This window comes from Austrofundulus limnaeus, unplaced genomic scaffold, assembly GCF_001266775.1.
Source record: "Austrofundulus limnaeus strain Quisiro unplaced genomic scaffold, Austrofundulus_limnaeus-1.0 Scaffold251, whole genome shotgun sequence".
Taxonomy (NCBI): domain Eukaryota; kingdom Metazoa; phylum Chordata; class Actinopteri; order Cyprinodontiformes; family Rivulidae; genus Austrofundulus; species Austrofundulus limnaeus.
Genome location: NW_013952653.1, coordinates 571341 through 586880, shown reverse-complemented (window position 1 = coordinate 586880; position 15540 = coordinate 571341). Strand labels below are relative to the sequence as shown.

Below are 15540 nucleotides of genomic sequence, written 5' to 3'. Positions count from 1 at the left end.
TATATATATATACATACATGTGTGCTGATAAGCCTGAGTGGTCTATTGACTGATCGTTGTATTTGTATTTGTTCAAATAATTGTTATGGGCAGGTTACAATATAAAAATGTTTGTCTCATAATCTTGTCTTGTGATTATTTGACAGGAGTTTTACTTTTAAACTGTAAGTGAATTTAATTTAGTTACCGGTATGTTAGTTATGATAGTTTAGTTATGATGTAAATACAATAAAAATTAAACCAATATTTAGATTAGAATAATTATCATTTTGATCCATACATTAGTAATGTCTGACTGGGCCTTGTGCCACTCTATGTACAACAAATTGGGCCCTGAGTTCAAAAAGGTTAAGAACCCCTGCGCCAGGAGACATGGGGGGATTTTTTTATTTTGCGTTCCCACGCAATACTATTGCGTTACCTCGCAATACTTTTGCTTTACCTCGCAAAACCTTTTGCATTCCCTCAAAAAAGTTTGTTTTGTAAATGAACTGAATTAAATCAGACTTTTATCTTGAAATATCCAGTTACCAAAGCAGGATGTTTCGCCACAAGTTTGTGAAATTGACATTGATGTGGCTTGGCTGCACTGTGTTAAAATATCGGCATAATATGACATACTTCCACGTGTGGCTGTGTAATATATTCATTCTGAAGCTAAATTAAAGTAGTAGGCTAACTTGCTAATGGTGAACATGTGAATTTGTTAATAAACCGGCAGGCACAACAGAGATAAATGACTTTTGCGAGGGAACGCAAAAGGTATTGCGAGGAAATGCAATACTATTGCGTGGGAACGCAAAAGAAAAAAAATCTCCCATGTCCCCTCGCGGGCTCCGTAGTGATGTGTACCACAAGAAAAAAAAAACACATCTCAGGTAAAACAATATTGTTTATTTCAAAGAAGTGATTGGCATGTTGACATAAAACATCAGGTTTTGCCTCATAGGTTGTCATTTCATGTGCTGTTTTTCCACAAAACATTTAACACTGTTGATAATTTGTTTTGCAAATTAGTCTTAGTGCTCATTTGTTTTGGAAATTATAATGAAAATTAATGATTTTTGTTCGTCTTGAGCCTTTTCTTTAAGCGTTTTGATGTAAAACCTATCTTGGTTTTACAAAACAAATCTTTTAAATGAAATCAGCTTAGAACCTATTTTTTTAATTTCCTAATTTTTGCCATTGGAAGTTGCAAAGTAAAAGACGTCTGGATTCAACTTGCTCAGATGTTTATATAATTGAACTTCAGTCAAAACAGTAAATACTCACAAAGACTCTGATAACATGCTTTTCCTGAATAAAACAGAATTAATGTCAAGGATTATCAGCTTTGTTTTGTTTGTCCTTCTTCTCCTGCTTCTTTTTAGCTGTAGGATGCGGGTACCATCACTGAATTATGCATTTTCTATGAACACCTACATATTTTAAACTCAAATGGGAGGTGACCTGTCTCACAGCTGAACCTTGAACAATATTGGATCATGCAACAGGACAGTGATTCCAAGAAAAAGAGCAAATTTGTAACAGAATGACTGAAACAAGAATCTAGGCATTGCAGTGACCCAAAGTTCAGACCTCAGCCTGATGGAACTTCTGAAGAGGAATGTTAAAAACGCTGCGCAAAAATGAACTAACTGAACGTTGTAAAGCAGAGTGGTTCAGAGAGACTGCTAAGGTCAAACAGAAAACCATTACTGAGAGTTATTGCTGGTAAAGGGGATCCTAGAGGCTATATTAAATCATAGGATGCAATTAGTTTTTCACACACTTCTTTGAAATTTTGTTTTGGTTTGTGCGATTATTGATGACAGTCTTATGTTGTGTTCTTTTGATGGGCTGAATATCTAATTTGAAGAAGGTGTAAAAAAACTGATATGTTTTCGTTTCGAATATAAAATTTAGCAATAAAGAAAGCATGCAACCACTTTTTACCTCAAGTATGTATGCTATGTTTTACAAATATGCAATTGAACCTTAGGAAAATAGTTTATTTGGATTTTTGTACTCCAACTGAGTGGAAAAAACACAGATTAAAAGTTTTATTTTCTTGTCAACTCATAAAAAACAACAACAAAAAAACTGTAAGAATCAAGCAGTAGTGTTTTATTTTTCAAGTCAGCTGCTGATGGGAATCTGCTGTTAATTGTAAAAGAAATATGGGAGCCAATTTCAATTGCACTCTGTGATGTGCCAATCTTTTCTAAATCTGTAGCAAAGGGCTGGTATTGTAATTTTAAAGGGTTTTTAGTTTTTGGCAGGTTCAGACTCTTTAAGTATCGGATACAATTATTTTCTTTTCATAGTTTGTTCCCTTGAACTACACTTTTCTAAGAAAACATACTAAAGTATTTGTTAAGAAATATCAAGTTATTTACAAAGGTTCAGGTATGCATTAACACCTTTTATCAAGAACATTTTAACACATACTCGTGTGACCTATTATTAGCTTTTATTCTATTTATTTTTTGTGAGAACCAAATGTGCTCCAGCATAAATTGCGTATGTTAGTGAGGTTATAAAAATCAAAAAGAAAAAAAATAAGTAGGTCCTCTGGATGGGTTCTTCTTTAGTGAAACATTTCGTCTCTCCTCCAAGAGACTTCTTCAGTCTGAGTTTCAGGTGAACTCAGCCTTATAAGCACTGCCTCCACATGGACAAACAGGTTCAGTCACATGCAAAAGAGGGCCATCGCCTAACAATAGGCTTGATTAGGAGGCCTTCGTGTCCAGTTGTCCTCCTCCTACAATGCTGTTATTGCAAGTATAACTCAGCCCCCTGTGAGCAAAAGGTGTGAATCAGGGCCCCAACGATACCCAACACGAAGAGGGAAAGAGAGACAAAAACAAGGGGAAGTTGAACCCCGCCTGCACTCACTACATACACATAACACAACACCAAAGGACTACAGCATCCAAACCAATAAGTCAGGTGATGGGGCACATGACCCTCTATCAACAATAGAGCTAATAAAGCCTATTTTTGGGCGATGGCCCTCTTTTGCATGTGACTAACCTGTTTGTTCACCATGTGGAGACAGTGCTTATAAGGCTGAGTTCACCTGAAACTCATCAGACTGAAGAAGTCTCTCGGAGGAGAGAYDAAACGTTTCACTAAAGAAGAACCCATCCAGAGGACCTACTTATTTTTTCTTTTTGATTTTTTTCTACCTGGATTACTGAGATGCATCAGGATATGTTAGTGAGGGTTTCCGTATGCAGTGGATGCATGTGTTGGCTTGGAACAAATGGTCTAAAACTGGAAGGGAAACAGAAGGGCAGCAGTATGGGTCTGTTTGACTTAATATTTTTTGGTTGTGAATTACGAGTGTGATTCGGCATCAGGGCAACAGTGATTTATCGGTTGAAGCTCTGAGCCAGTTAAAATTTGTTAAGGAGCAGGGGAGTGGGAGGATGAGAGCCGCATGCTAATGATGCTGCTACTGTTTCTTGCCATGGATGACTCACCCTCAATATGGGGGAGCTAATATCCACTGTGCGAGCGGCAACTCAGTCACTCACACACACTCACACACTCAGTGTCATGGTGATGGTAATGAGTGTGGTGCTGGAGAACGAAAATCATCAGTGTAGATAAATGTGTGTGAAGAAGGAGCCTAATATGTTATAGATGCGATTCTAAAAGCACAGATGTTTGGGTCAGTGCCCTCACAACTACTGGTTGAACACACAAAAGAAATTTTTAGCTGGCAGCTAACATTTTACCCACTTACTCTGTGAGAGATGAATGATCACACGCACAAAAATTCAAAGTAGCATTTCCCTTTGTTTTGTGATTTTTCAAAGGGAAAGAAACTTGCCAAAGTTGTGTAACTCACTTGGTAATTGGCTTATGCAAAACTCATGTGGGACATAATTTCACCTGCTTTTTCCCACATTTTCTTTCTCCGTCTCTCTCTCTTCCCCTCACATTCCCCTTGAGATGATGGTTGCCATCTGTACAGTTATTACTACCTTTTACCTCAGCCTACACATCGATTTCACAAAGTACGGACTTGCAAATTTACTGAAAATGAAAAAAAAAAAGTTTACAGCTTTTGATGGTACAGGAAACAAAGGAGACCTCTTAGTGAGAACCATCCTGGATTCTGCTTTAAATTGTACAAGCCTGCAGATAGACTTATTTTATACTCTGGCGTCAGACAGACGGACAAATAAAAATCCATATTAAACACATTAAGTGTGCAATATGTCTCCGTGTTTGCATGTGTCTGCTCTCGCAAATAATTAGGTGCATATGTTCTGGGTGTTCAGACAATCAAAATGAGACTATGTGAATGATTAGAAGCGAGGAAGAGCATTAATTATATTGTCTAGGTACAGTAAGTAAAAAGACAGATAATTGGCGAATGAGTCATTCAAAGTCTCTGATATATTTCTGGTTCTACATTTGCCTCTGCAGCCATAAGGTGCCAGCGAGTGCTCATTGAACAGCAGCAATAACTCTTTTCACACCACCTTGACGTCAGAAGATCTATATTTTTTTCGAGCACAGGGTTCATTCAGTTGAGGGTCTAAGCTTTATAGCTTTCATTCTTGTTCTTTATTCTTCCCAGCATCAAAGCTTTTGAGTGCATATAGGGTTGCTTAGAAATATCAACTAATAAATATGATTATCTCCCTTTTGCGGTAACAGTTGATGTTATGACTTGTTTCATGAACTTTTGGCATCTTTTTAATAAGTCATACAAGTCATTCCTTCATGTTGTAGCCCAATGTAGAGCAGAATCATTTGGGCTTTATATATGATGTTTGTTTTTAAGGGGTTGCAGTAGCTCGGTGGTCAGTGCTGCGGTCTTTTAATCCTGATCCTGTGGGTTTGAGCTCAGGTTGCATCAGGTACGGCATCCGGCGTAAAACAGTTGCCAACTCTTTCATGGGAGTTCACCTGCTGCGGCGACCTCTGCAAAAGAAAGCAGCCAAAAAGAAAAGAAATTAAGTGAAACAAACTTTGGCACGAAAGGTTAAAAACAAACCTCTTCCAGTCCTCTTCAGAATAAGAAATATTGCTATTTAGTTTACTACTTCCCGAGGAGCTATAGCGTAAAATGCAAATTGACAGTTTTAAAAATAGATCTTGTTTGAATTAAACCAAAGAAACAACACACGGAACAGAGGCAGAATTTAGGGGACGTGACGCAAAAACCACCCCGAGTGCTTTGAATCCAATCGAGTGAATACCAGGCATGCCTTTTTATCCACACACAGGTGTGGATTAAAGGCAGGGACAATTAGGATAATGAAGTCTATTCACCACCCAAAGACTGGCAGTGTCTCTGGCCTCCGGAGATACAGAGGGTCAAATTGCTCATGGGCTTTGAGAGTGCTCATCTTTGCAGAATTTGCCAAACTTGAGATGATGTGAAATTGCCAGTGGCCTGCAGAGAAGAAAAATGTGGTTTTGATCAATCAAACAGGCGCTTATTATCTTAAAACAAAGAAAAGAAATGGTCAATTTGTCATTCGAAAACCAATCAATAGTTTATTTGCTTGACTGTGCTGTTAATAATGGTTCAAAGCAAACATATTGAGCACTTTCTCAAGTTTTCTGTAGCCTTGTTGTAGCCCTTAAAGTGAACCTCCTCTTTCAGCTGATCCTGTTAGTGGAAAGATGTACCCTATATTGAAAATCTGCACTAATTTCTCCCAAAGTTGCATAATGAGGCCACTGATGCCTGCTTTCCATTTATTTCGTACCCGCTGTTATTTCTAAATTTGCAAAAAATCGCTTATCTTTTTGAGCAGTTCAATTATATTCAGATGACAGTGTCCCCTGCTAAATGAGTTTTGCTTACTAATATTTCATCCTCATTCCTCTGTCTCCCACCTGCCTCGCCTAGGAACTGAGCCGGTAAATTAAATCTATGAGAATTTTTGTTTTTAATATGTGATGGTATTACACTTCACAGATTTTAATACTAAAGTTTAACTTTAAACTTTGGTTTTTTTTCTCAATTGAATCATGGACTAATTTTAGAATTCCAAAATACTGAATTTAGAAACAAACCATCCATCATTGCACTTTATATAATTCATATTAACCCCCCCCCCAACCCCTTTATTTTTTTACTGTATTGCTTTCCACTTTATATTATCTTTTATTGTTGCTATATTTGGTTTTCTGAAATTTATCTCCCTACACAGACTTGAAAAGAAAATAGGAAGTTTTCCTAAAGAAAAACTAATAAATTATGGCCTTTTAAGAATTATTGCTTTTGAAGATACAATAAGACATTTATGGTGTGCTTACTCCTAAAGTATTCTACATACATGAAAATGGTAATCAGAGATAAAAGGAATGCAAAAGCTTCCAAAGAGTTCCTATTTATTCCCCTAAAACAAAATAAAAGTTAAGTGTAGGTCTTCACTAAAATGATAATAAACTTCAACCAGTGTTCTCCTATTGCGCCTTGCTGAAGGCGAAACGTTCTAAATGTTTTTGCCCATGTCTGTGTGTGTTTGCTGGTCTGCAGGGTTAGTAAAATATTACATGAACATCAAATAGATTTTAAAGAAGTTTTTACAAAGGTACCGTTAGATAAACAAAAAAGATGAAAGATCTAACGTTCCTTGAAGAAATGCCTACCACCCGCCACCTTTCAAGCTATAGCTTGAAACTAAAATGATGAGTGAATATAATTAGAGATGAAAGTGTTTAACTATTTAGGTTAAATGAAGTTTTTCAAAGCCCAACGCAATAATGCAGCAATAATCTTGTGAGGAATGTTAACGCTGTTGATTACTTAACTGTTGTCACACACACCTAGTTTTATTTGCATTGTTGTCAGTAAATTGGGGCAACCATCTCGAACTAGTTTGAATTAAAAAAAGTACTGTAATCAGTTGTAGATATACATTTATATTTACTTTCTGAAAGTTTTTTTTAAAACCTGTTCACTGCTTTATTATGACAGAGTATTAGGGCCACACAACAGGATTTTTTTTTATTATTATTACAAGATTAAAGTTGTAATTTTATGAGAATAAAGTCATAATGTTACAAGATTAAAGTCGTAATTTTATGAGAATAAAGTCATAATATTACANTAATTTTATGAGAATAAAGTCATAATATTACAAGATTAAAGTCATAATTTTATGAGAATAAAGTCATATTACGAGAAAAAAAAAAGTCGTAATCTTACATGACGTGTCCATTTTCCGTTCCTCATTTCCTCCTTATTTTCCTCACACTTTCTGTGTACGGAGATGTGTCTGTGTTTATAAAGTAGTCCGTGATGACTACACTGTTAGATTAATATGCTTTCATCCAAGTTAGCTACGTGCCGACTAAATCTGTCAATGCATCCATTAATTACAATATAGCTTCAGTTTACTGTATAGTCGTTTGCACAATTTCCAGGTCCTGCTGCTAATTTGACGCTAATGTGCTAAAAGATTAACTATTTATTTTTAAGCAATAGGCCTACTAAAAAACAACCTGACAAGTTGCTCAACATTTCTAATTTTAATCGTAACTGCATACTTTTTTTGTAAAGGCTAGAATATTACGACTTTATTCTCGTAATATTATGACTTTAATCTCGTGATATTATGACTTTAATCTCATAATATTGTGACTTTAATCTTGTAATATTACGACTTTATTCTTATAATATTATGACTTTATTCTCGTAATAAAAAAAATCTTGTTGTGTGGCCCTAATACCCCGTCGTAGGTTTTTAAATCAAGATCAGGTTTTCGAGAAGCTACTTCATGACAAATATCAGAAAAAAAAAGATTAACAAACCAGTCCTGTCAGAGACAACAAGGGGTTCTAAGTATGAAAAAAGCTAATGACAGACCCATGTTGTGCTGGTGCACTCATCACTCAGTGAAGTCCTTCTTCTGTGACTATAGAAATGAAGGGTAATTTAACTTTGGGGCCGTTTCATTGTTCCCTTTAAGCTTCTTAGCTCTAAAATATTCATATTTCAAGCGAAGGAGGAAGAAATCTGTGACAGCAATAGACAGCAGCAAGAGGGGAAAGAAAAAGGATAAAATGCAAGATAGGTAGAAAAAGAGAGGAACTGACAGAGTGAGGGGGAAAAAAGCAATGAAATACATGAAAGAGAAACTTAAAGGAGAGGACAGATACATGGAACAGAGATACTTTACTGAAACTGTCTCATAAACAACTTTTCCTCTGTCTGTCTTTTATTTTCTGTCTGATACACTTCATGGCAGACCCGTCCAACCAAACATAAAGCCATTTCGCTGTCATCCTTCACAGACTACAGTGAAGGAAAATAGGAGAGCAGACAGACTGTGAAAATAAACGCACACATTATGATCTGAATGTCACTGAAAGCAATTATTTACTTATATCCTGTCACTCTTGTGCTGATAGCTGCTACTCTGTCATGGTGAGACAAAAGATAATGAAATGTTTTTACTTTGACATCTGTACAAGTTGCACCGATTTCATGATGCAAGAATAAAATTACCTGGCATAACAGAATATACTGCTGGTTGGAATCTGTATCCAGGATGCTCTGGATGCCTAATTTAACATGTCCTGTTTATTTTGTCCATATTATTTTGTATACTGAATCATTTTTCATTCTCACGTATACCAGACATGGATACATTTGTTAGTACTTTTCATGCTCATTGTTACAAAGCTTGATTTCTTCACGAAAAAGTTCTTGTTTTTCTGTCAGTCAAGTTAACTTGCATGAAAGTTTTGGCATTTGTTTTACAAATGCCCTTCCTGATGCAGCCTTGGCTCATGCCTGCGGCTTCAGGATTACAAGACTGCGGCACTGACCACCGAGCTACTGCAACCCCTCATTTCTCAGTTAGCAGCTCAGTTTAATAAAGGTGCTTCATTGGTCATCAGTGCATGTTCCCATAAAATGACGGAATTTGTGCTCTGCATTTGACCCATCACATGTGAGAATTTTAATCTATATTTGCATGCCTTTACTTTGTAGTAGAGTAAACAAAACATGAAAAAAAACATTTGTTATTTACAATGGTACAGACAGATTTGTTAGTCCCCTTAAAGAGTCTTTAGTTTAGTCATGTTTTTACATTGCAGGTGGCTTGATGCTTTTCGTCAGACATTAAGTCTATGAAACAAATTGTTTCATAAAATTTTATATATTTTTTAATCAAATCTAATAAAATTAAGTCTTGGAAACAAACCTGCCACTGGATAGTTTGGTACTTTGATAGTTTGGTCTGTCATCGGCCCTAAATTATGGAATGACCTGCCTTTGCAGGTCAGAGAGGCCCCTTCACTGTCCACTTTTAAAGCTCGTCTTAAAACCCATCTATTTTACTTGGCTTTCAACACCAGCGGGATTTAGTTTTAAATTGTATGTTTTTGTTTTTAAACTGTTTTTAATCACTTTTTWWTWWKKTKKTGTTTTAATGTACAGCACTTTGTATCAGCTGTGGTTGTTTTAAAGTGCTTTATAAATAAAGTTGGTATGGTATGGTATGGTATTGCTACATGCTCCACACTGAACATGGAGCAGAAAGCAAGAGCTGTTTAATGAACTCAGAAGGAAGATTGCAGATATCCATGTCAAAGGTAAAGGTTACAAGACCATCTCCAAGCAGCTTTATCTTCCTGTCACCACAGTTGCCAGCATTATTAAAAAGTATAAGGTTCATGGGACTATAGCTAACCTCTCAGAATGTGAAGGAAAAAGGAAATGCAACGCCAAGTTGATCCGACGGATCATGGATATGGTATACAAAGAGTCAAGGAAACCAACTGAAACCATTCAAGCTAAACTTTAAGGTCAAAGTAGGTTTTGTTGCATTTTGAGTCATAATGAGACCCACAGAAGAAGAACGAGGGCTCCGTTGTTAACAGAGAATCATAAAAAAGCCGGACAGAAATTCCACAAAATGCATGTTGACAAGCCCCAAAGTTTCTGGGGCTGATGAGACAAAACTGGAGCTTTTTGGCCAGAAACATCAGTTGTGTTTTGGATTATTGTGGGAAAGCAACAAAATGATCTATGCTTAGGGGATAAACTAAAGACTGCACAAATCAAATTGAATATAATGGAAAACTAAATTATGCATACAAACGAAACATCTATAATACATGAAAAAACAACTGAATCATTATTTATTTTTTGAAAGTCTTTATTCATTTGTGCTATTTGGTCATATAAAAAAAATCTGCAAAAGTTTTATCCCACTGCGGAACTTTGAAAAATGTTCAATCCACTCATCAAAGAGAAGGGGGAAAAAAGACGTGAAAAGATAAGAAGACATACTAAAAAAAATCACAAGTTTTACATTCTTGCACCTCTTCTGTCTTTTATCTGGAGGAATTCTTTGAGCCATGGACTTGAGTTTAAAGTAAAAGTTTGACTAGAGATAATTTTACAACAGCAAGGAAAGAAAAAGGAAATAAATATTTAAGAATCATATTTTGTCATCATAAAAAGTATGTTTCCCAATATGTTGGTTGCAACTTGTGGGGGGAAAAAAATCTAAGCGAGGAGAAATGACAATAAAAAATGAGGGTAGGTAGTTAAAAAGGCAGAAAGAGGAATGGTGCATAGATTGTAACATGAGAACAACAGCGAGCAGTGATAAATGTGGGTTGCTTTGTATCCAGGCAAGCTGGGCTGCTGCTCCTGCTGTTGCTGCCTATGGAAAAGAAAACCTGTCTGAATTGATATGCTAATTTGATTGAGAAGGTGTGGGTGGATATGGAGAAGGTTTTAAGCTGCGAGGTGGGACAGAGTGCAAGAATAACAATGAAACGAGGCAAAGAATGGAAGAGTGGGAGTAGGAGACGTTATGAAGAGAAAAAGGAGATTGAAATGAAACAAATGGGAAGGAGTGGGATAAGAAGGGAGTTTAGGATGGGTTTGCACTTTAGGGTTAGAGACTTTACTGTCAAGACAGTGAACAGCTGTCAGTCAGTTGTGCAGTAGCAGCATTAGACATAGGCTGTGTCCAAACTCATGTCCTCTGAAGGCCGAATTTGTCTGCCGCATACGTCACAGCGCTGCGACGGAGGCTGTCCAAATTTGAAGCCCCGATGTGGCCAACAAATGCGTCCTTTTTCCTCAAGTTGAGGGACGGGTCCGATGAATCCTTCTCTGTTCACCCTTATCCCATAATGCATTGCGAGCCGATGGAGATTTGCTTCCCTGCTCGTAACGGCAGACAAAGCGAGAGAAAGGAGTACAGTTTTAAATAAAAATCTGGCGGCATTGAAATGAAAAGTTTCAAGCGGTTGTGTTGTTAATGCTTTTGTCTTTTTTAAAAATATTATTCTTGTCGGAAATTAAACTAGCTGGTATAGCAAAATAAATGTGCACCTATGGCGGGTTCATTAGTTCTTCAAATATTACCTTGAAACTAATTGTGTTATGTTAAATTAATAATACTAATATATTGATATTTTGCTCATTTCAGTCTATTTTTGCTTCTGTTTAGCATCGCCGTGGTTGATGTGCAACATTAACATACGTTGGGGTAAAGGTTGGAATAAGGCAGAAGACTAAATTGTCCAAAGTCACAGCTACTTATTTCCGGTCTTCACGGTTGACCAAGGACCCGGCCCTTCTAGACCAGGTCCTTCACAAGACCCAGCCCCTGAATTTGAACACAGCCATTAAGGTCTTGTCACTATAACGTTTTAGGCAACTAATGATGGCTTATAAAAATTTTGTCCATAACTAAACTTTTCACAAGTTGGCATAAGTTGTCTAAAACATTATTTAGAGAACATTACTCTTCAAAGTATTATCAAAAACAGTCCCTCAAAGCATCAACCTGCTCTGCAGATGTACTAAATGGCTCAATTTTTTTTTTTCAGATTTTACTTTGATGCACTCACTTGGGGGCTGTGGTGTCTTGGTTGTCAGTGCTGCTGCAGGTTTGAGTCCAGGTTGCGTCAGGAAGGTTATCTTGTGTAAAACAATTGGCAAATCTATTATGTGCGTTCACTCACTGTGGTAACCTCTGCAGAAATACGCAACTGAAAGAAAGACAACAACAACTTTTGACAAACTCATTTATTGAATTATCATAAAAAGTGTCTTTTTTTTACTCAGCGGCTGCCTTCAAACTTGGTATTGATTGTTCCAAACCCCACATGGGAAAATTTGTGGAAATCTGAGAATCAGTGGTCCAATTATACTGTCCTTATCATTTACAGTAAATATTGTTTCCACACATAGAACAGACTTACATTCACCAATATAAAACTCTGTAGTGGTTTACTTTAGTGTTCACAGAAGATAAAAGATTCTATTGTTCACCAGGGACAAAGCAAAATGTTGGCTGGTACATAATGTAAAACTAAATTACATATATTGTAAATATCAGTGAGCAAACTACCATACTTAAAGTTCTTACTTTGTCAGTTGTGTTGGTTAATTGCATCCTCAGACATAATAAACGAAATCAATAAAACTTTTAACCCCATGTACTTTCTGGAATTTATTTAATTTGTTTTCACTTGATAAATTATTCTATGGACGAAGACAGGCCTGTAAGAATATTCCTTCTACTTTTTTGAGTATGACAATGTAATCGCCAAGTAATCAAACTCTCTCAAGGATGCATGTTTCTCTTTTGTACAGGGACAGTATTTACTGAAGGAAGTGCCTCAGTTCTCTGTAATAATGTACCATGAATGGCACAAACAGTACAAGACCTCTGACAGACAGTCTAGAAAGGTGCAGAATGACCCGAATGTTGCCTGAAGAGAAAATCGGGACAAGCTGTAACCAATTTCTCTGTAATACTTTAGTAGAGATAAATGGATGTTGATTATTGTTTTACTGGTTGTAACTTTAGATGCATTTTAAGATTTTTGTTTTAACTGTTGTAATGTATGAAAATTTCAAGGAATGAACTTTGCATTGTTTGTTTTTTTTTGAATGTTCGCTAAAATCAAATGCACTGTTACCCTGTTGTAACAGCCTTTCAGTTTTTAAAGGATTTTGCACAGCTGTGTAAAAGTTGGTTGGTGGAATTTGTCCTTATTCAACCACAGGAGCGGTGCAGTGAGGGCGGTCACAGTTGACCGGTTGAGTTCTTGTTAATTCTAAATGGATTGTTGGTAAGGTCGAAGATCCAACAGAGCAGATCTGGTCTTTATGGGCATAACTTTCAGTGCAAGAAAATAAACATGGCAAAACAGCAGAAAAAATTCTGCGAAGTGTAACAAATTGTAATAAAAAATATATTGTAAGTGCATTGTTTGTGGGAACTAAATCAGCCTGTCTTATTCTCATTCCTTCTCAAAAGGATCCAGGAGCAGAGGGTACCGAAAGGACAGTTGTCATCCAGGAAAGGAGGCTCCACATTGGTGTGCACAATGGTTGGTGTTTCCTTGATAAACCCCAAGTGGTCGTGCTGGAGCCTGTTACTACAGGGGTCAGAGGACGAACAGACAGTTCCTCTAAAAAGAGTACACTGGTCAAGGACAGGTGAGCAGAAAGAACACATGTACGTGTGTATAGCAGAGCTGTAGCTGTAGGCTGCAGTGGATGGTGGAGCATAATTCTAATGTCAGATAAAACTCACAGACGTGCAGTTTTTTTTTCTTTTCTGTATTGCTTATTTTTATCTTATTTCATCAGGGTTTCCAGGCACGGTTTGCTTATAGCATATGATTGAAAGTTTATCTAGTAAAGTCAGCAAAAACTGTATTTTCCAAAATGCTCGGTGTGCATTAATGTCATTCATCTATGATAGTAGCTGAAGTCTGGTACCTAAGCTTGTTTTACCTCCTGTCTCCATATTACCCTTCCACTGTATTTGTATTACGCAATTCATAGAGAACATTTCTAGTTTTATTTGTTTGTCTTATTACATTATATGGTGTGTTGAGCATATTCTTTAAATTTAGCCACATCAGTTTTTGTTTTCTGTTATTGCTAATAATGTTGCAACATATAAAATTACCTTTGGGAATGAGAGTGTTCATTTCTGCAAGTGACTTCTAAATTGTGCTGCTCTACAAACACAGGTGCAAGCAACTTATCTCAAAAATAACCCAAGCAGTCTAGCAGGAGCAGTTCAAATTAACATTAAGTTGAGAACAAATAGATCTGTTGATTCAAATGGTCAACAACAGAGCTTGTTAGCTGTAGCAACAAAATGGTTCAAATAATCAAGAATCTGCTTAAGAGGTAAAAACAGACTTTTTTTTACACATCACTACTGCTACTTTGATACCTTTTTATTTTCTCTTTTTTATGGGTCATTAATCTTCAGGTTGAAGATTATAAATCCAACTTTGATAATAACGAATTTTTTTATAGTCAACCGATTATTATTATTTTTTCGATTAATCGACTAATCGGATCATACGTTAATTGAATACAAAACATACAGCTAATCACACCAGAATGCAGCGGCTATTATATAACCATCATTAGATTTCAGCTATATCCTAACTAAAAATAAAGACAATTAAGATCATAGTTCATTAAACCTTTTAATGAAATATACATTTTGTTTTAACAAACAATTATTTAACTGTGTAGCATAAAGTGTAAACAAATGAGTAAAATAAGTATAAGGCACCGGCTTAAACAACCCAAAAATGAATACATAAATAAATAAGTAAGGTTTTTCTTTCCTTCATTTGTCTCTGGCATCAAACATGGCTGCATTTAAATTAAACAAGGTAGGTACCTGAAACTAAGAAATTATTCACAAAAATAAAGTTTTGGTCTCACTGACTCAAATATTACAAAAGTGCATTTTGTGCTCGGTGCTCTCAAGTGAGTAAAATGTTATTAAAGGAAAATTAAATTTTAGGAAAAAACTTTCAGACGTGCCCAATGGGCCATTTTCCCACTAGCCAAATGTTTACCACTGTGTTATTATAACCATGTTTCATTCAAGAAAATATTAGCATAGAAATACACTGAGATCTTTTTGGTGACATTAAAGTTCAGTTTAGATGAAGATATAGACCGTCAAACTCAAGTTCTGATGCATCAAATAAAACCAAATTAACAAATATTTTTAATAAACAAACTTGAAGAGCTGTTAAGAGTATTAGTGCAACAAGTATTGCATTACCGGTACTCCTTTATTAGTTAGTTTTGGATCATCTTAACTTGATCTAGTCATTTGATTGGAATAGCAGCATTAATAATCCATGTATTATGTTTGTATTTTTTTTCTGGAATTGTAGATATCATAAATAAAGAATACCTTTTTTTCTCTCCTTGCCCTTTGCTGAGTGCATGTGCCTCTTCTACTCAACAAACGTGTTGTGAAATGTTCCCTTTTTCTCAATAAATACTGATACAGCAACCAGAAAAATTTACAGTGCAAAGTAAATCTGTCTGCATAATTCCTTTAATTAATCCCCAGCCCAAATTTTGCACTGTGAAAAGGAAACTCAGATAATTACACTTGCAAGAGTCAGGCACAAACTTCTCTGTGCACCTTTTAATGTGCTTACTTAGCAAGTCAACTCGTTTGTAACATTAAATTTTCAATGGCAAAACAGAGTTGCACCAAATGTGTTACGATAGGAATACATCTGGGAGAAACTATATATATATA

At 36.1% G+C, this 15540-nt stretch overlaps 1 protein-coding gene across 3 annotated transcripts in view; it reads left to right on the top strand.

The window, feature by feature from the left end:
* nphp4 (nephronophthisis 4) overlaps positions 1-15540 on the top strand; it is a gene marked incomplete in the record, with an annotated part of 156485 nt that overhangs the window by 46906 nt on the left and 94039 nt on the right. For all 3 annotated transcript variants that reach the window (XM_014020399.1, XM_014020398.1, XM_014020401.1), the window contains 1 exon segment: positions 13261-13442. In XM_014020399.1, coding sequence (XP_013875853.1) covers positions 13261-13442 — 182 coding nt within the window.